This window comes from Pseudophryne corroboree, chromosome 12 (genome assembly GCF_028390025.1).
Source record: "Pseudophryne corroboree isolate aPseCor3 chromosome 12, aPseCor3.hap2, whole genome shotgun sequence".
Lineage (NCBI taxonomy): Eukaryota > Metazoa > Chordata > Amphibia > Anura > Myobatrachidae > Pseudophryne > Pseudophryne corroboree.
In genome coordinates, this window is record NC_086455.1 from 132,434,255 (window position 1) to 132,460,245 (window position 25,991).

General features: G+C 47.1%; 1 protein-coding gene across 5 annotated transcripts in view; it reads left to right on the forward strand.

The window, feature by feature from the left end:
- The window catches only part of RASGRP1 (RAS guanyl releasing protein 1), a 152,388-nt gene that overhangs the window by 80,381 nt on the left and 46,016 nt on the right, over nt 1-25,991 (forward strand). For 3 of the 5 annotated variants that reach the window (XM_063948040.1, XM_063948037.1, XM_063948039.1), the window contains exon 2: nt 7,369-7,550. In XM_063948040.1, the coding sequence (XP_063804110.1) occupies nt 7,475-7,550 (76 nt within the window). In that variant the 5' untranslated portion in view covers nt 7,369-7,474. The remainder of the gene's footprint in view (nt 1-7,368; nt 7,551-25,991) is intronic. The other 2 variants (XM_063948041.1, XM_063948038.1) reach the window with 1 other exon arrangement.

Consider the following 25,991-nt stretch of genomic DNA (forward strand, 5'->3'; position numbering starts at 1 on the left):
ACGAGGAGGGCTATGTGGAGGCAGAACAGGTGCAAATAAATGACGTGTCTCCGCCGATGGCGCCGACACCTGATTGGATGGATATGTGGAAGGTGTTAAATGATAATGTAAGCTCCTTGCATAAAAGGTTGGATAAAGCTGAAACCTTGGGACAGTCGGGGTCTCAGCCCATGCCTGATCCTACAGCGCAGAGGCCGTCAGGGTCTCAGAAGCGCCCACTATCCCAAATTGTTGACACAGATATCGACACGGATTCTGACTCCAGTGTCGATGGCGATGATGCAAAATTGCAGCCTAAAATGGCTAAAGCCATCCGCTACATGATTATAGCAATGAAGGATGTATTGCACATATCAGAGGTAAACCCTGTCCCTGACAAGAGGGTTTATATGTTTGGGGAGAAAAAGCAAGAGGTGACTTTTCCCCCTTCACATGAGTTAAATGAGTTATGTGAAAAAGCGTGGGATTCCCCCGATAGGAAAGTGCTGATTTCCAAAAGGTTACTTATGGCGTACCCTTTCCCGCCAACGGACAGGATGCGCTGGGAATCCTCCCCTAGGGTAGACATAGCTCTGACACGCTTATCTAAGAAGGTGGCCCTGCCGTCACAGGATACGGCCTCCCTAAAGGATCCTGCGGATAGGAAGCAGGAAAGTATCCTGAAGTCTGTTTATACACATTCAGGTACTCTACTGAGGCCGGCAATTGCGTCGGCCTGGATGTGTAGTGCTGTAGCAGCATGGACAGATAATCTGTCTGAGGAACTGGATACCTTGGACAAGGATACTATTTTACTGACCCTGGGGCATATAAAAGACGCTGTCCTATATATGAGGGATGCCCAGAGGGACATTTGCCTACTGGGCTCTAGAATAAATGCAATATCAATTTCTGCCAGAAGGGTCCTGTGGACTCGGCAATGGACAGGTGATGCCGACTCCAAAAAGCACATGGAGGTTTTACCTTACAAGGGTGAGGAATTGTTTGGGGACGGTCTCTCAGACCTAGTTTCCACAGCTACGGCTGGGAAGTCAAATTTTTTGCCATATATTCCCTCACAGCCTAAGAAAGCACCGTATTACCAAATGCAGTCCTTTCGGTCACAAAAAAGCAAGAAAGTCAGAGGTGCATCCTTTCTTGCCAGAGGCAGGGGTAGAGGAAAGAAGCTGCACCATACAGCTAGTTCCCAGGAACAGAAGTCCTCCCCGGCTTCCACCAAATCCACCGCATGATGCTGGGGCTCCACAAGTGGATCCAGGAGCGGTGGGGGCGCGTCTCCGAAATTTCAGCCACCAGTAAGTTCGCTCACAGGTGGATCCCTGGGCTATACAGATTGTGTCTCAGGGATACAAGCTGGAATTCGAAGTGATGCCTCCTCACCGTTACCTCAAATCGGCCCTGCCAGCTTCCCCCATGGAAAGGGAGGTAGTGTTAGCGGCAGTTCACAAGTTATATCTCCAGCAGGTGGTGGTAAAGGTTCCCCTCCTTCAACAGGGAAGGGGATACTATTCCACAATGTTTGTGGTACCGAAACCGGACGGTTCGGTCAGACCCATATTGAATTTAAAGTCCCTGAACATTTATCTGAAAAGATTCAAGTTCAAAATGGAATCGCTCAGAGCGGTCATTGCAAGCCTGGAAGAGGGGGATTTTATGGTGTCTCTGGACATCAAGGATGCTTACTTGCATGTCCCCATTTATCCACCTCATCAGGAGTACCTCAGATTTGTGGTACAGGACTGTCATTACCAATTCCAGACGTTGCCGTTTGGGCTCTCCACGGCACCGAGAATATTTACCAAGGTAATGGCGGAAATGATGGTGCTCCTGAGAAAGCAAGGAGTCACAATTATCCCATACTTGGACGATCTCCTCATAAAGGCGAGGTCCAGAGAGCAGTTGCTGGTCAGCGTAGCACACTCTCAGGAAGTGTTGCAACAGCACGGCTGGATTCTGAATATCCCAAAGTCGCAGCTGATTCCTACGACGCGTCTGCCCTTTCTGGGCATGATTCTGGACACAGACCAGAAGAAGGTGTTTCTCCCGGCGGAGAAGGCTCAGGAGCTCGTGACTCTAGTCAGAGACCTCTTAAAACCGAAACAGGTGTCGGTACATCACTGCACGCGAGTCCTGGGAAAGATGGTGGCATCATACGAAGCCATTCCCTTCGGCAGGTTCCATGCGAGGATCTTTCAGTGGGATCTGTTGGACAAGTGGTCCGGATCGCATCTTCAGATGCATCGGCTGATCACCCTGTCCCCCAGGGTCAGGGTGTCTCTTCTGTGGTGGCTGCAGAGTGCTCACCTTCTAGAGGGCCACAGGTTCGGCATACAGGACTGGGTCCTGGTGACCACAGATGCAAGCCTCCGAGGATGGGGGGCAGTCACTCAGGGAAGAAACTTCCAAGGGCTGTGGTCAAGTCAGGAGGCTTGTCTGCACATCAATATCCTGGAACTAAGGGCCATATGCAACGCCCTGAGTCAAGCGGAGCCTCTGCTTCGCGACCAACCGGTGCTGATTCAGTCAGACAACATCACCGCAGTGGCTCATGTAAACCGCCAGGGCGGCACAAGAAGCAGGGTGGCGATGGCGGAAGCCGCCAGGATTCTTCGTTGGGCGGAGAATCACGTGCAAGCACTGTCAGCAGTGTTCATTCCGGGAGTGGACAACTGGGAAGCAGACTTCCTCAGCAGGCACGACCTCCACCCGGGAAAGTGGGGACTTCATCAAGAAGTCTTCACGCAGATTGAAAATCGATGGGAACTGCCACAGGTGGACATGATGGCGTCCCGCCTCAACAAAAAGCTAAAAAGGTATTGCACCAGGTCAAGGGACCCTCAGGCGATAGTCGTGGACGCACTAGTGACACCGTGGGTGTTCCAGTCGGTCTATGTATTTCCTCCTCTTCCTCTCATACCCAAGGTGCTGAGAATCGTAAGGAAAAGAGGAGTGAGAACAATACTCATTGTTCCGGATTGGCCAAGAAGGACTTGGTACCCGGAACTGCAAGAAATGCTCAAAGAGGACCCATGGCCTCTGCCTCTCAGACAGGACCTGTTGCAACAGGGGCCCTGTCTGTTCCAATACTTACCGCGGCTGCGTTTGACGGCATGGCGGTTGAACGCTGGATCCTAGCGGAAAAAGGCATTCCGGATGAAGTTATTCCTACGCTAATAAAGGCTAGGAAGGACGTGACAGCAAAACACTATCACCGTATATGGCGAAAATATGTTGCCTGGTGTGAGGCCAGGAAGGCTCCTACAGAGGAATTCCAGCTGGGCCGGTTCCTGCACTTCCTACAGTCTGGAGTGACTATGGGCTTGAAGTTGGGGTCCATAAAGGTCCAGATTTCAGCCCTATCCATTTTCTTTCAAAAAGAACTGGCTTCTCTTCCTGAGGTTCAGACGTTTGTTAAAGGAGTGCTGCATATTCAGCCCCCTTTTGTGCCACCAGTGGCACCTTGGGATCTCAATGTGGTGTTGGGTTTCCTGAAATCCCACTGGTTTGAGCCACTTAAGACCGTGGAGCTAAAGTATCTCACGTGGAAGGTGGTCATGCTATTGGCCTTAGCTTCGGCTAGGCGTGTGTCAGAATTGGCGGCTTTGTCATGTAAAAGCCCCTATCTGGTTTTCCATGTGAACAGGGCAGAATTGCGGACTCGTCCACAATTTCTGCCGAAGGTGGTGTCATCTTTTCATTTGAACCAACCTATTGTGGTGCCTACGGCTACTCGTGACTTGGAGGATTCCAAGTTGCTGGATGTAGTCAGGGCTTTGAAGATTTATGTGGCCAGAACGGCTGGAGTCAGGAAAACTGACTCGCTGTTTATCCTGTATGCATCCAAAAAGCTGGGTGCTCCTGCTTCAAAGCAAACTATTGCTCGCTGGATCTGTAACACGATTCAGCAGGCTCATTCTGCGGCTGGATTGCCACATCCAAAATCGATAAAAGCCCATTCCACAAGGAAAGTGGGCTCTTCTTGGGCGGCTGCCCGAGGGGTCTCGGCATTACAGCTTTGCCGAGCAGCTACTTGGTCGGGTTCAAACACGTTTGCAAAATTCTACAAGTTTGATACCCTGGCTGAGGAGGACCTTGTGTTTGCCCATTCGGTGCTGCAGAGTCATCCGCACTCTCCCGCCCGTTTGGGGGCTTTGGTATAATCCCCATGGTCCTTACGGAGTCCCCAGCATCCACTAGGACGTTAGAGAAAACAAAATTTTACTCACTGGTAAATCTATTTCTCGTAGTCCGTAGTGGATGCTGGGTGCCCGTCCCAAGTGCGGACTTTCTGCAATACGTGTATATAGTTATTGCTTAATAAAGGGTTATGTCATGTTGGCATCCGTGGTTGATGCTTTGTTGTTGTTCATACTGTTAACTGGGTATGTTATCACAAGTTATACGGTGTGATTGGTGTGGCTGGTATGAGTCTTACCCTGGATTCCAAAATCCTTTCCTTGTAATGTCAGCTCTTCCGGGCACAGTTTCCTTAACTGAGGTCTGGAGGAGGGGCATATAGGGAGGAGCCAGTGCACACCAGTAGTACTAAATCTTTCTTAGAGTGCCCAGTCTCCTGCGGAGCCCGTCTATTCCCCATGGTCCTTACGGAGTCCCCAGCTCCACTACGGACTACGAGAAATAGATTTACTGGTGAGTAAAATTTTATTTTTTAACACTTTCCTGGCTATCAGCCCGGCATCCACCGCCCAGGGGTGCTGAGGACAGCCCTGGGCTTCATCTCTGGCCCTTGGGTGCCTGGAGAGGGAGGGGGCCTTTATTTTAGGGGTCCCAACTCCCCCAAGGGAACCCCGGCCAGGGGTGACTAGTTGGGGGGAGTGATGCTTTGGCCGCAGGGACCTATATAAAAGTGTCCCCTGGCTATGGCATCACCTCCCTGGCTAGTGGAGCCCGGTGCTGGTTTAAAAAAATACGGGAGACCTCTACTTCTTTTGTCCCTCGTATTTTTGGAACCAGGACTGGTGCAAGAGTCCGGTGCTGGTTGTTTAAATACGGTGAACCCCCAATCAATTTTTCCCCCCTGTATTTTTGCAACCAAGAACAGCTCAAAGAGCCCAGGGCTGGTTATGCTTTTGGGGGGGAACCTGCACATCGATTTTTTTATTATATTTTAACACTTTCTTTACTTTCATAGACAGAAGCATGCACGGATCTCACTGATCTGTGCATGTTTTTCCAAAAATCGCCAGTTTAAACCTGGTCTATTATTCTGGCGATTTTTGGTAAGGTTTTGTGTGCAAGTAAAAAAAATCGCATCCTGTTACATTTGCGATTTTCAATGGGAAAACATCTGGATACAATTTTCCACTTGCGATTTTTGGTATACGTTAAAAACTTGCGATTTTTGGGAAAACATGTGAATTTGCGGTAAAAATCGCACGTTTTCCGAAATCACACCCTATTACATTTAGCCTCGAGTGTGTCTGGGATTACATAAAGAGACAGAAGGATTTGAGCAAACCTACATCTACAGAAGATCTGTGGTTAGTTCTCCAAGATGTTTGGAACAACAACCTCCCTGCCGAGTTCCTTCAAAAACTGTGTGCAAGTGTACCTAGTAGAATTGATGCTGTTTTGAACGCAAAGCGTGGTCACATCAAATATTGATTTGATTTAGATTTCTCTTCTGTTCATTCACTTTGCATTTTGTTAATTGATCAAAATAAACTATTAACACTTCTATTTTTTAAAGCATTCTTAGTACACTCGCCTAAAACTTTTCCACAGTACTGTGTGTGTGTGTATGTATATATATATTAGGTCAATAAAGAGTTTTAGATCAGTGCGCTTCTCTATAGTAGGTCCTTTACTTATAAGGTCCAGTCCACGGACCACCGTCCGTTATTCAGGTCCAAATACACCTTCCTTTTTTCTTTAGGCGGCCGCTCAGTTCCACAAAGGCACTCAGGTATAAAGCCCGAAAATCTGTAGACGAAAGGAAAGAAGGGAACAAGCGCCTATGGTGTAGTATTTCCAGGAAGGGGTGGTGATATTTTACCCACAATAAACTGCGTACCAGATAAAAGCTTGTAATCAGGGCACATCAATTCACTGTCTTGTAATCCTCATATGTTGCCGGAATCTACAAGTCAGAGAAAGGAAACTCTATGGTGTAGTAATTTTAGCTCTGCGCATTTAGGGGGTCGTTCTGAGTTGATCGCTCGTTAGCTGTTTTTAGCAGCCGTGCAAATGCTATGCCGCCTCCCACTGGGAGTGTATTTTAGCTTAGCAGAAGTGCGAACGAAAGGATCGCACAGCGGCTACAAAATAATTTTGTGCAGTTTCAGAGTAGCTCCCGACCTACTCAGCGCTTGCGATCACTTCAGACCATTCAGTTCCGGATTTGACATCACAAACATGCCCTGCGGTCGGCCAGCCGCGCCTGCGTTTTTCCTGGCACGCCTGCGTTTTTTGGAACACTTCCAGAAAACGGTCAGTTGACACCCAGAAACGCCCCGTTCCTGTCAATCACTCTGAGGCTGCCATTGCGACTGAAAAGCGTCGCTAGACCTTGTGTAAAAATACATTGCCCGTTGTGGAAGTACGTCGCGCGTGCGCACTGCGCCGCATGCGCAGAAGTGCCGCTTTTTCACTTAATCACTGCAAACATTTTTCACTAGCGATCAACTCGGAATGACCCCCTAAGTGACATTTTATCCACATAAACTGCGTACCAGATAGTAGTTTGACCATCAAATCACTGTCTTGTCTTTCTCGTACAATACCGGGATCTACTGTAGTTGGGACAGCAATGTCTTATGGCAGCAGGGTTTCCCACACTCGGTCATCAAGGCACCTGACTGTCAGGTTACAGGCGTGCCCTTGAGGATGCGTAGGATCCCCCCTTAGGGATGGCACTGATAACATGATGTGTGAGGGCTAGTTCCTCTGACTGTTACAATGTGGATAAACTGTTTTCCTGAGAAATTCATCAATTATACATTGAGCTGAATGTTCATGCCGTTCGGGCTTTTTGGTGATGTTTAACTGAGACAAGGGGGGTGTATTAAAAATCTGTGCACATCTTCATTGGGAGAATCAGATTTCCTAGCGAGTAACGACCGGCAGGTTTGCAATCAATGTGGAATAGCAGAGACTTGAGTACAAAAAAACATGTTAAAACAAATCTGTGGCATTCTAAGTTACCTAATATTTGATATTTGTTATCCTATGAAAAGAACTGTGAATACTGGGTTGTGTTTGGCATGGGAGGAGGAGGTATAGGAAGAGGGAGGTGCTGTTCCATCATCTAGTACTGCACTGTATAGATCCTGACATTTCCATGCTGTGGCCAATAATATGTGTGGAACTGTCAATGTGATTTTAAGTTGCTGTTCCTGTCTTCCTCAGCAGACCGGCTCATGGCTGTACCACTCTCCCCAGACTTGCCTTGGAGTTAAAACAAATCATCCACTGCACCTCTCACCCCAAACTCCCCCAGGTTACTCCCATACGGATGATGATGCCTCTGGGACAGCTGATTAAAGGAGCCACCTTGGAAGAACTCATACAGATGTGCATTCAAACTTTTGGTGAGTTATCAAAACTGTTTCACTATTGTCCTCTTTATCCTTAAATGAAATGAAATGATTTAATTTCCCTTTGGAGAACAATATGCCCTGTACTTCTGTTTTTAAAAGTAATAGTCCTGTGTCTGCTTCTCAGTGATTGCAGCATGTTTAAATGGAGGTGATAGCTTCAGTCTGTGACAGCCAGCCATAGCACTGGATTTATTTTGACTTGTTTGTGTGAACAGAATATTCCCCAATACAGGACTGGTATTCCCCGATGAGTGACTGCGCTGTCTGCCATTACACAGTTGTATTGTTAGGTGTTTAATCCACTGGGATACCGCTGTGTCTATCCCGAGTTCCTTTGTATTCTCTACCTGGATCCTGCTAATAAGTTTGTAACTGTTTATTTCTTAAAATATATGTACTGTGAATATAATGTAAGATAGAAGGAATAGGCAGTCATCACCATCCCTATGGTAAATGCCGGAGCAAAGGTAGCTTGCAGCCTTTTATAATTAAGTAAAGATTGTTGTGTTGCTTGGAATAGTAAACATGATCTTGCTCCAGTATATCTATTGGGATCCGGACTGAAAGTCGACAGTAACTAGGTCGACAATGTCTAGGTCGACCACTATTGGTCGACAGTAGGTCGACAGGGTGTCTAGGTCGACAGGGTCTTTAGGTCGACATGTTCTAGGTCGACAGGTCAAAAGGTCGACATGAGTTTTTCTCAATTTTTTTCTTTTTCTGAACCTTTTCATACTTAACGATCCACGTGGACTACGATTGGAACGGTAATCTGTGCCGAGCGAAGCGGTAGCGGAGCGAAGGCACCATGCCCGAAGCATGGCGAGTGAAGCGGTGCACTAATTGGGGTTCCCGGTCACTCTACGAAGAAAACGACACCAAAATAACATTAAAAACTCATGTCGACCTTTTGACATGTCGACCTATAACATGTCGACCTAAAGACCCTGTCGACCTAGACACCCTGTCGACCTAGTTACTGTCGACCAATAGTGGTCGACCTAGACATTGTCGACCTAGTTACTGTCGACTTTCAATACCACACCCATATCTATTTACATGGTTTTTTACTTCAGTTTGTGTTCTCCTTCTAAGTTTCATACAATGATAAGGCTACATCAACGCATATGGTTTCCTGTATATTTTTGTATCGTGTTTTCTCTTTCCTGGCAAAAAGCACTGTCTCTGTGGTACATTAGCACCAATAGTCATGCAGTTTCAGCCATCACTTGCAATATAAGCCAATCTTTTCTGTAGCGGGGGACAAAAATAAATGATATATGGAAATGGTTTTTGTTAAAGGATGTGAGGTTACACATAATTGTTCAGACTAGTTCATCTGCTCAGTACAGTTTAGTTTATAGTGTCTGGAACATATGGACACATAACTTGTCCAAGATTACAAGGAACTAGAGGTTGGTGTAAGTCTGTAGATGTCATTTCTCTTAACCGCAGACCTGCTTCTATCGTAATATTACTTCCTTTTTATAGGGCACTACAAGCTGTGCCACTTGTCACTCACACGCACAAATTATATAATTGTGACATTTACGTCAAATCAGTGCTTTTCTCTTGTCCAGTATAATCTAGTCCATTGAATTTGTATCTCCACTTGGTGGATACCCCCCCAGCAGTGTGCTGTGCTCCTGATGGAAAGTGGAAGCATTTCTGCAAACGTTTGGCAGGGAAGAAATATTGATTAAACAAAGAGAAATGACCGTTTAGAAAGAAAATAAATAGTATGGAAAGTGACACAAAGCTAAGCAGAAAGCTTGGTTTGTTATAGACTGCAGATGTCCGGATATCTGGTGCCGTAAGGAGATAAGTAGTGTGTCTGCTTTGAATGATTACCAGTGAGGTAGTCTTGTTGTCTGCTGAGGGCAAATAATTCCACTTGGTGATCAATGCAGCAGATTAGGGCATATCCTCTAAAACAGTGATTGCGGACCTGTTTGATGGGACACATGTGGTTGCTGGAAGTGTTGCACGAATTAGGAGTGATAGGTGAAAATGCATCTTCAAGGTCCGCTTATCTTAAAAAAAGAAATAGACAGCAGATTATAAAAACATTCACAAATATAGAAGACCTTTAGCAGGGGCATCAGAACATTTATAGGTTAGGGGAGGCAAGAAAGATCCTCATTTTGGCGCCACCGGGGAGGAGGAGGCAGTACTACCGGGACAAAAAAGAGGCCACACCACGGTGGGAAGGATACATCTCTATGCAACACCCCACCGCAACCCCCGCACCCACACATCACTCCCTGACACTGTCACTACAATGCCACTTAGGGGAGCAGGAGAGGGAGTGAGAGAGAAACAAAGAGGGTGTCAGGCAGAGAGGGGGGGGGAGTGAGCGCGAGAGAGAAAGAGGGGAGAATGAAAGAGAGGTTATCAGGGAGCAAGAGAGGAGCGAGAGACAAAGACTGTCAGGGTGAGAGAGAGGGTGTCCAAGGGGGATCCGGTTGAGAGCCTAGCAGTCAGAATACCGATGCCGGAATCCCAAAACTATTCGGAATGCCGACACTGGCATCCTGAATAGAGTCTCCAGCCCGGCCCTGGAATCCCGACAGCAGGATCCAGAAAGCTCATCCACCGCTTCGCCGGAGAGGTAAGCCGTAGGGCAAGAGGTTAGGTTGCGCTCTGGGGTGGTTAGGTTTAGGCTGCGGAGAGGCGGGGTTAGGTTTGGCCGCTACCAGGGAGGGTTAGGGTTAGGCTGCGGGGGGGGGGGGGGGGGGTTTAGGCTATGCATAGGGTGGGTTAGAGGGCATGGGGGGGAAGGTAAGTAAATTCCAACTATCGGGATGCCGCAGTCTGACCACTAGCACAGGCCCAGGCACAGACGGAGTCACGATTAGCATGGCTCCATCTGTAGGAACAGATAGAGGCAACAGGGATGTAGGGACAGAGTGAGGGGCAGCAGGGACGTATGGACAGAGGGAGGAGCAGCAGAGATGTAAGGAGAGAGAGAGGGACAGTAGGGACAGAGAGAGGCAGCAAGGACGTAGGGACAGAGAGAGGCAGCAAGGACGTAGGGACAGAGAGAGGCCATAGGGACAGATAGAGGCAACAGGGATGTAGGGACAGAGTGAGGGGCAGCAGGGACGTAAGGACAGAGGGAGGAGCAGCAGAGACGTAAGGAGAGAGAGAGGGGCAGTAGGGACAGAGAGGGCCAGCAGGGATGTAGGGACAGAGAGAGGCAGCAAGGACGTAGGAACAGAGAGAGGCCATAGGGACAGAGAGAGGCAACAGGGATGTAGGGACAGAGTGAGGGGCAGCAGGGACGTATGGACAGAGGGAGGAGCAGCAGAGACGTAAGGAGAGAGAGAGGGGCAGTAGGGACAGAGAGGGCCAGCAGGGATGTAGGGACAGAGAGAGGCAGCAAGGACGTAGGGACAGATAGAGGCAGCAGGGTTGTAGGGACATAGAGAGGCAGCAAGGACGTAGGGAGAGATAGAGACAGCAAGGACATAGACAGAGAGAGGCTGTAGGGACAGATAGAGGCAGCTGGGGATTAGGGACAGAGAGAGGGGTAGCAGGGTCGTAGGGACAGACAGGAAAAAAACACACACACACACACACACACACACACACACACACACACACACACACACACACACACACACACACACACACATTGGCCTCACTGGGAAAAAAACACATACATTGGATTCCACAGGGGGAAAAAAACACATACACTGACCTCCACAGAAAAAAACAAATACATATACATTGGCCTCCACAGAAAACCCCCCACATAAATTTGTGTCCATAAACAAACACACATTACTCCCCACAGGAAAATAAATCACATTGCTCCCTACAGGGAAACAAATCACATTGCTCCCCACAATGAAAACAAAATCACATTGCTCCCCACAGTGAAAAAAAAAATTGCTCCCCACAGTGAGAAAAAACAAACAAACCATTGCTCCCCATAGTGCAAAGAAAAATCACATTGCTCCCCACAGGGAAAGAAAATCACATTGGCACCACGGGTTGGGATTGTTTTGCCAGCGGTCGGGATCCTGAAGGTCAGCAAACTGACCCCAGGATCCCGGCTGCCTGAATGCCGGCGTGGGGGGGCAAGCGCAACGGAGCCCCTTGCGGGCTTGGTGGCTTGCCACAGGTTCTATTACCACTCTACGGGTGTCGTGGACACCCACGAGTGGGAATAGTCCCTGTGTGTCGGCATGCCGCGGGTAGGGGGGGGGAGGACAGTACAGGAGTACTGGTGTGTGTGGGAGAGGGGGTGCCATGGATGGGGGGGGTTGGAGTTCGGAGCCATGAGGGGGGAGAGATTACAGGAGTTCTGGTGCTGTGGGGGGGGGGCATCCATGAGAGGGGATAGGGAACAGGAAGGGTGTACTGAGGGTGGAGACTGGAGAGGGGAGAAGAGAAGTGGGCAGAGAGTGATAGATCTGGGGAGGGGCCAGTCCCAGACTGGATCAAACATTGAATAAGTAGTGAGGCGACCTGCACATCTGGCTCCACCCCTGCCGGCTTGGGAGGCGGCCGCTGTGGAGGGCAGGGAGGGAGAGTGGATCGCACCCACTACCCCTGCGGGGGGAGGGACTGAGCTGCCACTGCTCATTCCCTGCATTGCACGGAGGTTGTGATGTGTTTTCTTTCAACAGACCGCACATCGCTCCTACTGCACGTTGGCGCCTCTCATGTTTGGGGGGGAAGCAAGCTGCCCCCTTGCCCCCCCTGTTCCGACGTCTCTGATCTTTAGTACAAATATCATCAGAACTGAAAATATCTGAGTAATGTTGTGATCATGATAGGTATTTTCCCTATACTAGGAACGCTTCCGCTCATAAAGGGGCAGGGCAGTACGGATGGTGCAGTACGGATGTTAGCAGTACTGCCTCACAGCACTGAGGTCATGGGTTCGATACCCCCATGACCTTAACTGTGTGGAGTTTGTATATTCTCCCCATACTTGCAGTGGGTTTCCTCTGGGTGCTCCGATTTCCTCCCAAAATCCAAAAATATACTGGTAGGTTAATTGGATCCCAACAAAAATTAACCCTAGCGTGAATGTGTGTGCGTGTACATGTGGTGTACAATATAGAGTGTAAGCTCCACTGGAACAGGGACTGATGTGAATGGCCAAATATTTTCTGTAAAGCGCTGCGGAATATGTGTAACTGGTAATTAAATAATAATAAATAAAGCAATTTGTGCTTTTTACAATATGTAATTGTAACTACCTGTCAGTTGTTATCACCTGTGTATGAACTATTGTTTAGTGTGGCAGATTTTAGGACATTGGCCCTCATTCCGAGTTGATCGGTCGCAAGGCGAATTTAGCAGAGTTACACACGCTAAGCCGCCGCCTACTGGGAGTGAATCTTAGCTTCTTAAAATTGCGACCGATGTATTCGCAATATTGCGATTACTAACTACTTAGCAGTTTCAGAGTAGCTCCAGACTTACTCTGCCTGTGCGATCATTTCAGTGCTTGTCATTCCTGGTTGACGTCACAAACACACCCAGCGTTCGCCCAGGCACTCCCACCGTTTCCCCGGCCACTCCTGCGTTTTTTCCGGAAACGGTAGCGTTTTCAGCCACACGCCCCTGAAACGCCGTGTTTCCGCCCAGTAACACCCATTTCCTGTCAATCACATTACGATCGCCGGAGCGAAGAAAAAGCCGTGAGTAAAAATACTTTCTTCATAGTAAAGTTACTTGGCGCAGTCGCAGTGCGAACATTGCGCATGCGTACTAAGCGGATTTTCACTGCGATGCGATGAAAAATACCGAGCGAACAACTCGGAATGAGGGCCATTATTCTGGTCTGGTTCTTATTTAGCCTGACACAGAGAAAATTTATTTTTTTGATCAGCTGGCCTGTTGGATCAGATGTGGCCTGTTTCTTAAACCCCTTTCAGACATGAGCCAGGGCTCTGACTCAGATTTTTGAACACTGCTTAACCCGTGTCTAAGCCAGGGACCCCCTTTCACACTACACCTTGGACCCAGGAAACTCCTTGGTTGAACTTGTTCATACTGAATCCGTGTCTTCCCTGGCATTCACTGTGAATCATTGCTCTAATTGTGCTCTGGCTTCTGCAGAGGAGGTCATCTGCAGGAACTCCAAACAGCCAATCAAGTACTGTCAGTGCAATATGGGTGTGAGAAAGGGGTGGTCTTCAGTTTGCCGGCTGTCGGGATCCCGGCGCACAGTATACCGGCGCCGGAATCCCGACAGCCGGCATACTGACACTTTTTCTCCCTCTTGGGGGTCCACGACCCCCCTGGAGGGAGAATAGATAGCGTGGCGCGCCACCGTGCCCGCAGCGTGGCGAGCATAGCGAGCCTGCAAGGGGCTCATTTGCGCTCGCCTAGCTGTCGGTATGCCGGCGGTCGGAATTCCGGCGCCGGTATGCTGGTCGCCGGGAGCCCGGCCACCGGCATACCCTACTACACCCTCTGCAGGAACCCCAAACAGCCAATCAAGTACTGTCAGTGCAATATGGGTGTGAGAAAGATTATACTTCACTACACAGCAAATGGGAATCAATATATAATTTTACTTATCCTTATTCTATCTAGCTAAGAAAATCAAGTACTATCAGTGCAACATGGGTCTAAAAACTAGAGCTGCACCATTCACACTAGAGGCGACCCAGGTCTGTTCACACATAGCCGAGACCCCTGGCGAGCCGCAAACCCCAGCAATATCCTGGGTTGAAAGGCTGTGTCTGAAAGGGGTATTAATAAGTGACTTAAACTCCTATCTAGTTCTACTATTGAAATGCTGTGAACGCTGCCAAACACACGCATTTCCAATCAACCATCTCTGCTTATGTTTTTAATCAAAACTCCATTTTATTATAATCAAGGGGGTAATTCTGAGTTGATCGCAGCAAGAACTTTGTTAGCAGTTGGGCAACACCATGTGCACTGCAGCGGAGGCAGATATAACATGTGCAGAGAGAGTTAGATTTGGGTGGGGTGTGTTCAATCTGCAAACTAAATTGCAGTGTAAAAATAAAGCAGCCAGTATTTACCCTGCACAGAAACAAAATAACCCACCCAAATCTAACTCTCTCTGCACATGTTATATCTGTCCCCCCTGCAGTGCACATGGTTTTGCCCAAATGCTAACAAAGTTCCTGCTGCTAACAACTCAGAATTACCCTCCAAATCTCTTCTCAAACCCTCCCACAACAAACCCACTTAGTACAATCTGTGCAAAAGATTTTACTTCCTACTTCAAGAACAAGATCAGTAAGATCTGTTAGGAAACGGATATCTTCTTCCTCAGCAAGCAACCTGTTCAATTCCTTTCCTGTACCCTCTGTCTCCTGATTTGGTCTCACAAATTTGATGAAGTATGCACACTCTCTTCCTTCTCCACTACCTCTCCTGTTTATCCTATACCCTCACAAATTACTTGACCCCTGTCTTCTGTGCTCATCCCAACCTTAACTAAAATCTGTAATCTCGCTTATCTCTCAACTAGTATCTTGCATACTTGCCTACTCTCCCGGAATGGCCGGGAGGCTCCCGAAAATCGGGTGACCCTCCCGGCCCCCCGGAAGAGCAGGCAAGTCTCCCGATTTGCGGGGTCCCCCCTGCCCGTCCGCCCACTTAGTGTGTAAAGTGGGCGGTCCGGGCAGTTGATGACGCGATTCTTGCTGAATCGCGTCATCATAGCCACGCTCCCTGCAGTGTAATGCCGGTGATCGCGGCATTACAGAGCGGGGGGCGTGGCTTAAAGGAGGCGTCACTGTGACCCCACCCTTGCTCCGCCCCCATCCCACCTCCGGTCCACCCCCTCCTCTACGTCACAACCTCCCCCGCCCGCCCTTTGAGCCGACCTGGCTGCTCTCTCCCGCAGAGAGCAGACAGAATGTCGGTAAGCATGGTATCTTATCATTGTAAGTGTTCGTGATTACTCCTGTTCTGAAAACCCCCCACAATCCTGACCCAAACTCTTTATCAAACTACAGTCCCATCTCACAGCTTCTTAAGGAGCCTACAAACACCTCACATACTTTTTGTGCCACACCTAACCTCATAGAACTTCTTCAGTCTGGCTAATCAGCTCTTTCAGATTTCAGCATTGTCTATATGCAGGAATATATCCAAATTTACCTGTAATCTCCAGATCACTCACCATTCATATTCAATCTGCAGCCATGTCCTTTTATATACATCTAAGAAACATTTCAGGAATATGCACATATCATAGGCAAGCCACTGCAAATATATTTATTCATGCACTCATTATATCCTGCATTGATATTGCAACCGTCTCCTTACTGGCCTTCTTCTAAACAGGCTTTCATCAATGCTGCGTCTGTACTGAATTTCCTCATAAAACATTTTTCTGCTGCTGATCCACTTTGTCAGTCACCATGGGGGTAATTCTGAGTTGATCGCAGTAGCAAGTTTGTTAGCAATTGGGCAAAACCATGTGCACTGCAGGGGAGGCAGATATAACATGTGCAGAGAGAGAGAGATATGGGTGTGGTGAGTTAAATCTGCAATCTAAATTGCAGTGTAAAAGTAAAGCAGCCAGTATTTACCCTGCACAGAAACAAAATAACCCACCCAAATCTAACTCTCTCTGCACATGTTATATCTGCCTCCCCTGCAGTGCACATGGTTTTGCCCAACTTCTAAAAAATTTCCTGCTGCGATTAACTTGGAATTACCCCCTATATTGGTTACTTGTTTGTTATACAGTACAGTACAAAATACTCACACTAATATCCAAGGCTATCAACAAAACAGCAGCCCACTAAGCACTATTTACTCTTGCAGACTGGCTAGACCTATATGTATTATGTGCTCTGTAACTCCGTGGGGCAGATTCAATTAGCAGAGAGTTTTACCTGCAGCTAATTGCTCTGCCATTAGCTGTCCAACTGAGTGCCAACACCGCAGCTATTGAGCCCCAGAGGATGCACTCATTCCCAGGAGCTGTGTTTAAATGCACCCTCTGGGGCTTAATGCGCCGGGTAACCCATAAATTCTATCGGTTAACTCACATTTTTGCGGATGTACCATGCAGGGTAAATGCATAATAATTAAATAGCTCTGGGCGTTAAACCCAGAGCTTTACCCGCATGGTAAACTTCTCGGCTAATTGAATCTGCCCCTATGTATTAAACTCCCCTAATCCTAGAGGTTGCATGCTTGCGGATATGGCTCTTACATTTTCGGCTGTGTGTTAATACCCAGTCTTGTTTGTTACTGTTTTGTTTCCAGTTGTAAAGCGGAGGAACAAATACACAGGATGTAGCTACCATGTGTGAGAAAGATTCTTCTTCACTACACAGCAAATGGGAATCAATATATCATTTTATTTATCCTTATTCTGTCTAGCTAACCAAACATTTCAGTATATGTCTGAATGTTAATAGAAGATCTTGTATACCGGCAACTTTTCAATTTTAGTCATCTGTACTGTATACAGAGGAAATTAACCTTATAGAACTTCCCCTTTTTTAGTCTGTCCTCCACACCCTTCTTCAGTACGTTATCATACCTCCCAACTGTCTTGATTTCAGCGGGACAGTCCCGCTATTCGGACACTATCCCGCTGTCCCAACCGCGGGTCACAGTGTCCCGCGGGAGGGGGGCAGTTGGGAGAGCCAGTGATCACCGCTGCTCTGCTATGATGTTGTTATAATGAATTATCATTAAAAAAAATCTTTCATTCTTAAAATAAGAATCCGTTTTAGTTGACTGCTCTCTCTGGTTATTGTATTAACCAACTATTACTAATTCTAGTTGGTTAATAGCCTGGCAGCTTCATGTTCCCTTACTTCTGCTCTTGACTCTATTGCTCCACCAACCACTATTCACCCTCGCAAATTAACACCTCAACCCTGGCACACCAAATGCACCAGATATCTGCAAAAATGCTCACGTACTGCTGAGCGACACTGGAGGAAATCACGCTCTAAGGCAGACTTCCTCCATTTCAAACTTATGCTCTCATCCTTCAGTGCTGCCCTTTCTCTTGCTAAACAGTCATACTTCAAGAACCTCATCTCCTCCCAGTCTTCCAACCCCCGGCGCCTCTTTGCCACTCTCAACTCACTCCTCTGCCCACCTCCACCTCGTCTCCCTTCCTCACTCTCTGCTCTTTACTTTTCCACTTACTTCACATCCAAAATTGACTCCATACGTCAGGACATCACATCACACCAGACCATCAGTAACCAGCCTTCTCCCATCCCTTACCAACCCTCCCCATCCCTCGCACCAACTCTGTCATCTTTCTCCCATGCATCTGGAGAGGAAGTCATGGCCCTCATTCGTTCCTGTCCCCTCACCACTCCCCACTTGACCCTATCCCCTCCTGCCTCCTCTGCTACCTCTCTCCTTCTGCTTGTTCCCATCTTTCCCACCTTCTCAATCTATCCCTCTCATCAGGCACTGTCCCCTCTGCCTTCAAGCATGCACTCATCTCTCCTATTCTTAAAAAACCTACCCTTGATCCAAATACTCTCTCCAACTACCGACCCATCTCTCTCCTCCCTTTTGCCTCCAAACTCCTTGAGCGCATTGTCTACAACCGCCTTACTTCCTTTCTTTCCTCACACTCACTGCTTGACCCTTTCCAGTCTGGCTTCCGTCCTCTCCACTCCACTGAAACTGCCCTTACAAAAGTATGCAATGACCTCCATACTGCTAAATCTAAGGGACACTACTCTCTACTTATTCTACTCTCTCTCTGCTGCTTTTGACACTGTGGACCATCCTCTCCTACTGCAAATCCTTCACTCCATTGGTCTCCGTGACACTGCCCTCTCTTGGTTGTCTTCCTACCTTTCTGACCGTTCATTCTCTGTCTCCTCTCATGACTCCACCTCCCCCTCACTTCCACTAACTGTAGGGGTACCCTAAGGTTCTGTCCTTGGTCCTCTTCTCTTCTCTCTCTATACGTCCTCACTAGGTAAGCTCATTAGTTCTTTTGGTTTCCAATATCATCTCTATGCTGATGACACTCAAATCTATCTTTCCTCTCCAGACCTCTACCCTGCTCTCCTCACTCGTATCTCCAGCTGTCTCTCTGCTACCTCTTCCTGGATGTCCCAGCGTTTTCTTAAACTTAACATGTCTAAGACCGAGCTGATCATCTTCCCTCCCTCCCGCATAACCTCACCTCCTACAATCTCATTATCTATTGATGGCACTACTATCTCCTCTACCCCCCAAGTGCGCTGTCTTGGAGTAATCCTTGACTCCTCCCTCTCCTTCAAACCACACATTCAGCACCTCTCACAAACCTGCCGTTTTCATCTAAAAAATATTTCTAGGATCAGACCCTTTCTGACCCAGGATGCTACTAAGATTCTTATCCACTCACTGGTCATCTCCAGACTGGACTACTGTAATCTCCTCCTGACTGGCATTCCTGACAAATACCTCTCTCCACTCCAATCTATCCTCAGTGCTGCTGCCCGGCTCATTTTCCTCACCAAACGCACTACGTCCACCTCTCCTCTCTTACTAGACCTTCACTGGCTCCCCTTCCCTTTCAGAATCCATTTCAAGCTTCTCACACTTGGCTTACAAAGCCCTCACCCACTCCTCTCCCATCTACATCTCTGACCTTATCTCGCTTTACACTCCCACCCGTCCTCTTCACTCTGCTAATGCACGCCGAATCTCCTGCCTACGGATTACTTCCTTCCACTCCTACCTCCAAGATTTTTAACGTGCTGCACCACTTCTCTGGAATTCCCTACCTCTCCCCCTCAGACTCTCCACCTCTCTACAAAACTTCAAACGGGCTCTCAAGACCCACTTCTTCACCAAACCCAGCCAAATCTCATACTAACCCTCTGTTCCACGCTCTCTATGTACCCCATCTGTCTCACCCCTGTCTGTCTACCCCTCCCCTTTAGAATGTAAGCTCTCACGAGCACGGCCCTCTTCCCTCATGTGCTTACCCTTTTCTTACTTTAATAATCTTCAGCTGCACCAAATCCAGCAGTCTTCTGCCACCTGATACTTATTCCAGTGTCATCTGCTGATGTAGCTATGTTTATTTACCCTGTACTTGTCCTATATTGTCGTCAACTGTAAGTTGCTGTTTTCCTGTTTGATTATTTGTTTATGTACTCTGTAATTGGGCGCTGCGGAACCCTTGTGGCGCCATATAAATAAAGGATGATAATAATAATAATAATAATAATGTTGTATCAGCTGAAAGCAGTGCGCTTCTTTTGCTGGGAGCACATAAGGAATCCCATTAATCTGTATCGGAGGAGACTGCGCCCATCTCCCATCAGCTTGTGCAAACAATGCTATTTTGCTTCGCAAACCTAAGCTCTCTAACAGGAATCTCATCGTACTTGGGAGAATGAAGCACCCAAGCTGGTTCTGCTCTGCAGGGCAGATGCTTTCTTTTTTATAAATAGGCTTGCCAAAATATCCCTTTAATCCAGGACACCTATGATTTACACCGGTTTTGTAGCTGATTAAACCAGGTGAAATGCAGGCTTGAATTTAGCCAGCCACAGAACCTGTGTAATACCCGTTTCACACTTAACTTGTAGCCCGGGTTATTGCTATGGTGTGAAAGAGTCTACTTGGGTTGTGTTACCCGGGAATCCGTCCCTGGTAGCTACCAGGATCGAATTCGACACCAAACCGGGTAGCCTGTGGTGTAAAAGGTTTGTCACTTAAGGGCTAGATGTATCATCGTGTGGAGAGAGAGAAAAAGCACCAGCTCCTAACTGCCATGTCACAGGTCCTGTTTGAAAAATGACAGTCAGGAGCTGATTGGCTGGTCATTTATCACTTTCCATTTTATCACTCTCCAAGCGATGATGCATCTAGCCCTAAAAGTTTACAAAGAGCCAGATCACCTGCACTTGGAGATGAAGGAAGACTTGGCAATAACCTGAGTCCAGCCTGCGGTATGAATGTGGTCTCAAGCAGCTGGACACAGGTTAAACAATGTTCAATAACCCAGGTCAGACCAATGGATTTTTAGTGTAAAAAGGGTATAAATCATGGGTGCCCCAGATTAAAGAGTTATTATGGCAACCCTATTTATAATTTACCTCATCTGCTGTCAGTCCCTGCACAGAGCTAATTATTTTTTGCTACACAATTTATTAAAGTTATTCCACTGCGCTTAAGTACTCCCAGTTATAATCAGGTGCTCTAATCTTTCCACAATAAAAACAACACAGGACTTGTTATAAAAAATTATTCCTTTTACTTGGTTTATTCATATATATAAAAACTAATTAATCACATAGACATATTCAAAAACATTTTTATACCATATATATCTTTCTTACGGCGCTGTTATAGCTTATAATATCTTTGTAAAGTGGCTTATTAGTGGAGCGTTACTGATTCCAAGGTACACAGTAACTTGATCAACCACGATTGGTCGACAGGGTCTGTAGGTCGACAGGTCAAAAGGTCGACATGGATTTTTTATGGGGTTTTTTGTGTTGTTTTCTCCGTACAGTGACAGGGAACCATAATTAGTGCACCGTGTCCCCTCGCATGGCAAGCGAACTTCGGTCAAGGTACATCGCTGCACTCGGCACAGGTTACTATCCCCAATCGTAGTCCGCGTGGATTGTTAAGTATGAAAAAAAAAAGAAACAAAATTGTGAAAAACTCATGTCGACCTTTTGACCTGTCGACCTAGAGACCCTCCAGCACACTAAAAATTACCTGCAACCATACCTGGACCTATCCGGCAATAGAAATTCAGATAATTAGTCACACATGTTTGCAAACGCATGTTTAGCTGCTGAGCCACTTCACGGCTTCTCCGATTTCAGCAGTCCTAACACTATATAATAGCAGTGCCCACATAGGGCCATGTAATTTGTCTACTGTAAGCCTCATGATAAAGGCTATTACTAAAACACATCCAGATAGAGAGCTAACTTACCCAGGAGCAACCCCCAGGATCTCCCATTGGCACTACAAGGAACAGCATGCCTTCCAAATACTGCTCCCATTCAATGCCTCTCACTGCTGATATCGGAGAAGCCGTGAAGTGGCTCAGCAGCTAAACATGCGTTTGCAAACGTGCGACTAATTCTCTGAATTTCTATTGCCGGATAGGTTCAGGTACGGTTGCAGGTAATTTTTAGTGCACTGAGGGGATGCCCAGGGGTGGGGAATTGCAAACCCCCCCCCCCCCCCCCTTCCTCTCTGTCTGTTGTTCGTCTGTGACCCCTCCCCCTTTCTAGCACCTGATATATAATTATCTCCAGGAATGACCGAGCAACTGCCATTTTTTGTCGACCTAGAGACCCTGTTGACCTAGTTACTGTCGACCAATAGTGGTAGACCTAGTTACTGTCGACCTAGAGACCAGATCCTCCTCTTCCACTAGCTGCTAAAATATCCATATACATTAATCAATTTAGAATTAAGGGCCTAATTCAGACCTGATTGCAGCAGCAAATTTGTTAGCAGATAGGCAAATCCATGGCCCTCATTCCAAGTTGTTCGCTCGCAAGCTGCTTTTAGCAGCTTTGCACACGCTAAGCCGCCGCCTACTGGGAGTGAATCTTAGCTTATCAAAATAGCGAACGAAAGATTCGCAATATTGCGAAAAGACTTCTCTGTGCAGTTTCTGAGTAGCTCGAGACTTACTCTGCCAGTGCGATCAGTTCAGTGCTTGTCGTTCCTGGTTTGACGTCACAAACACACCCAGCGTTCGCCCAGACACTCCTCCGTTTCTCCAGCCACTCCCGCGTTTTTCCCAGAAACGGTAGCGTTTTTTCAAACACTCCCATAAAACGGCCAGTTTCCGCCCAGAAACACCCACTTCCTGTCAATCACATTACGATCACCAGAACGAAGAAAAAACCTCGTAATGCCGTGAGTAAAATACCTAACTGCATAGCAAATTTACTTGGCGCAGTCACACTGCGGACATTGCGCATGCGCATTAGCGACTATTCGCTCCGTTGCGAAAAAAAAATAACGAGCGAACAACTCTGAATGACCCCCCATGTGCACTGCAGTAGGGCAGATATAACGTGCAGAGAGATTTGGGTGGGTTATATTTTTTCTGTGCAGGGTAAATACTGGCTGCTTTATCTTTACACTGCAATTTAGAGTTCAGTTTGAACGCACCCCACCCAAATCTAACTCTCTCTGCACATGTTACATCTGCCCCCCCTCCCCCTTCCCCTTCCTGCAGTGCACATGGTTTTGGCCAACTGCTAACAAATTTGCTGCTACGATCAGGTCTGAATTGGGCCCTAAGACCTGCACCAAGGTTTTATGGCTAGTGGTTCTTTCACCAGCCTTTATTACACAGTTATCCCAAGTAAATGTATTTGCAGATTGTTAAATGGAGACACTTGAGGGGACCCTAATGGTGTAAAATTCACTGTAAAATGAAAGCTCCTCTCCTAAGAGTCTCCTAAGAGTCGGAGTGTAGGGCATGTGTTCTGTCGGCTCAGAGCTCTCACAGCAGAGAGCTGAAATGTCAGGGCCACAACACCAGTCAGAGGGTGTTTGATGTGAGGAGCTCCCGCTATGTCCAATCAATAAAGAATTACATCAGGACACTTTGTTGCTGTTCGCTTGAACCAGTTAACTGTTTCTTTGAGGAAGAAAATTATTAGCATGTTACAAACAGCAGTTTTGAAGAAATACTAGAATAAAAGATTGTTTTGTTTCAGATACTGACCTCTAAATTAGGACACAATTACTTTTTTTTCCTTCCAATCGGGTATTCCTTAGCAATATTTTATGAACTATACAACAAAGAAAATAACAAAAACCTAATAAAAAACAACCACTAACTGCCAGGTAATAAAAGAAGGGACAGATAGTCGAGCAACAACACACTGTACAGTAGTGTAAAAGGATGCACAGTACACTATAGATCTCTGTTTATACATAGAAACTAAAAGCTGGTATACACGGGAGAGATGTGTGCTGAGCGATGCGGGGGAGGACGGGGGGGGGGGGCGCACATTTCACCCAGCAGGTGAAATGAGCGACGTTCTAGATTGGCTTGCATGCAGGCTTAATCTAGCACCAGCGATAATCGCTATCACTGTGGGGGGTACACACGAGTGATCTGTGCTTAAAGTCTAAGCAATCTAATCAGATTGCTTAGATTTTAAGCATGGATCTCTCCGTGAGTTACCCCTATAGAATTGGGTGGCAGATAAGAAACTTCTGACCTTTCTAGTCTACCCTTTTTCTTTTATCCTTATGGTAACTTCAACCCTGTTTGTTCCTTCGTTCTCTGTAAGTATATTCTTATGTCTTTCCCAAGCATGTTTAAATTGCTCTACTGTCTTAAGGGGGGTACACACGGAGAGATCCGTGCTTAAAATCTAAGCAATCTTGCTAGATTGCTTAGATTTTAAGCACGGATCTGCCGTGTGTATGCCCCCCAGCGATAGCGATGCGCGGCCCCGCGCATCGCTATCGCCGGTGCTAGATTGAGCCTGCATGCAGGCTCAATCTAGCGGGTCGCTCACTTCACCGTTGTGTGAAGTGAGCGGCCCCCCGTCGGCTTTCCCCCTCGCTCAGCACATCGCGCTGTGCTGAGCGGGGTGAGAGATGTGTGCTGAGCGGTCTGTGTTAAGATCGCTCAGCACACATCTCTCCCGTGAGTACCCCCCTTTAGGGGGACATTTACTAAGCAGTGATAAGAGCGGAGAAGTGAGCCAGTGGAGAAGTGGCCACATCAACCAATCAGCAGCTCTGTATCATTTTATAGTATGCAAATTCTAGATGTTACTAAAGTTCTGATTGGTTGCCATGGGCAACTTCTCCACTGGCTCACTTCTCTGCTCTTATCACTGCTTAGTACATGTCCCCCTTAGCCTCTTTCACCTATGATGAGAGGCTCCTCCACTTATCCACTACTCCTTGTGGAAGTCTTTTTTTTTTTTTTTTTTTTTTCAGATTTCCCCTGAACCTCCCTCCCTCCAGTTTCAGTGCATTTTATTCATGTTCTACTCTCTCTTCCTTTGAAGAATGTATATTCCAGAGTACTGGTCTCAATCCTAGGTTTTATGGGTGGATTTTGTGTGCAGAATAGTGCTGCATACAATGTGGTCAGTTTCCCACCCAGTTGTCACTCAGGAAATCTACTAATAAATGTTTTTAGCTTGGCTAAATTTGGGGTAAATGCTTTACTTTTTGTAATTTGTATTTGTGCTATACCTAATTATTGTTTCTCCTTCGTGCACCTGAGACTTTACCCATTAACGTTTATTGATGAAATCATTCTGAATTTAGTGCTGCACAGATGGTGAATAACGGGACATTTTAAACCCTGGACATTTGTAGTTTTGTGTGTTTTCTGCAAGTATTGACACATTCCGATAGGTTAAGGAGTGTCAGCACCAAATTAAGCAATTTGCATGTCAGACTCGTTATATGTTGTGTATTGCATACAGGGCCGGTGCTAGGGCGTTCGGCGTCCCCCTGCAAACTATACATTTGCGCCCTACCGCCCATAGATAACAAAGGGTCAGTGTGCAGCAAAGGTGCGCACCGCAAAAATAGAGTGCCGGACCCCTTGCTATGAAATATATATACACACACAGCTATGAGATATATATACACACTACTGATCGCTGAGGGCATCGGCTACACTCCACTGATCCCATCTTCTGCACACTAGCACTATGTCAAGTGGAGCCAATATAATGTGTCCCAATCGTAACCACCAGGAGACACACATCGGCATTGGAGAACCATGCAGTTTTGACAGGTGTTCCTGGGAGGTGATTGGAGGGAGTCTAATGGCAGTAGGCGTGTCAATGTCAGGGACTGCGTCAAAAGACGCAGTTCCACTGGCACTGGCAGCTATGATACAATGGACATTCTGAGCACCACAGGGATGCTTTAATGTCTCATGGTGCGACGGCTGTTTGGTCGATGGCCTGTCTTCATGTGCACATCGACAGATTTGCATTACAGCCGGTGGACAACATATCAGGACGCCCACTGGCTGCAGCATTAGCATAAAGACATAGAACCAGCTGCTGCAGTTATTGCAGATCCGCCTACCTTTAAATCAGGCCCAGAATTAATACAACCTCCACCCCAACACCCACATAGCAGTAATATACCCCCATAATATTAACACGCTCCCACCCCACCACCCAGATATCGGTAATATACCGCAATAATATTAAAACACCCGCCCACCACCCAGATAGCAGTAATATACCCCAATAATATTAATACACCCCCACCCCAATACCAATAATATCCCCCCATATGTTACTGCAACTCCATCCTCTTAACATAACCCCCACAGATAACATTAATACACTCCCCTACAGTTTCCCATATACTTACCTCAGCATGAAGGAGGCTGCCTGGTCTCAGCAGACTGCGGAGCTGGAGTTCAGGGGGAGAAGCCGAGGAGAGACAGCCACAGACAGGGTAAGGAGGGGAGAGGAAGGGGTGGAGGCTAGGGTAGGATAAGCT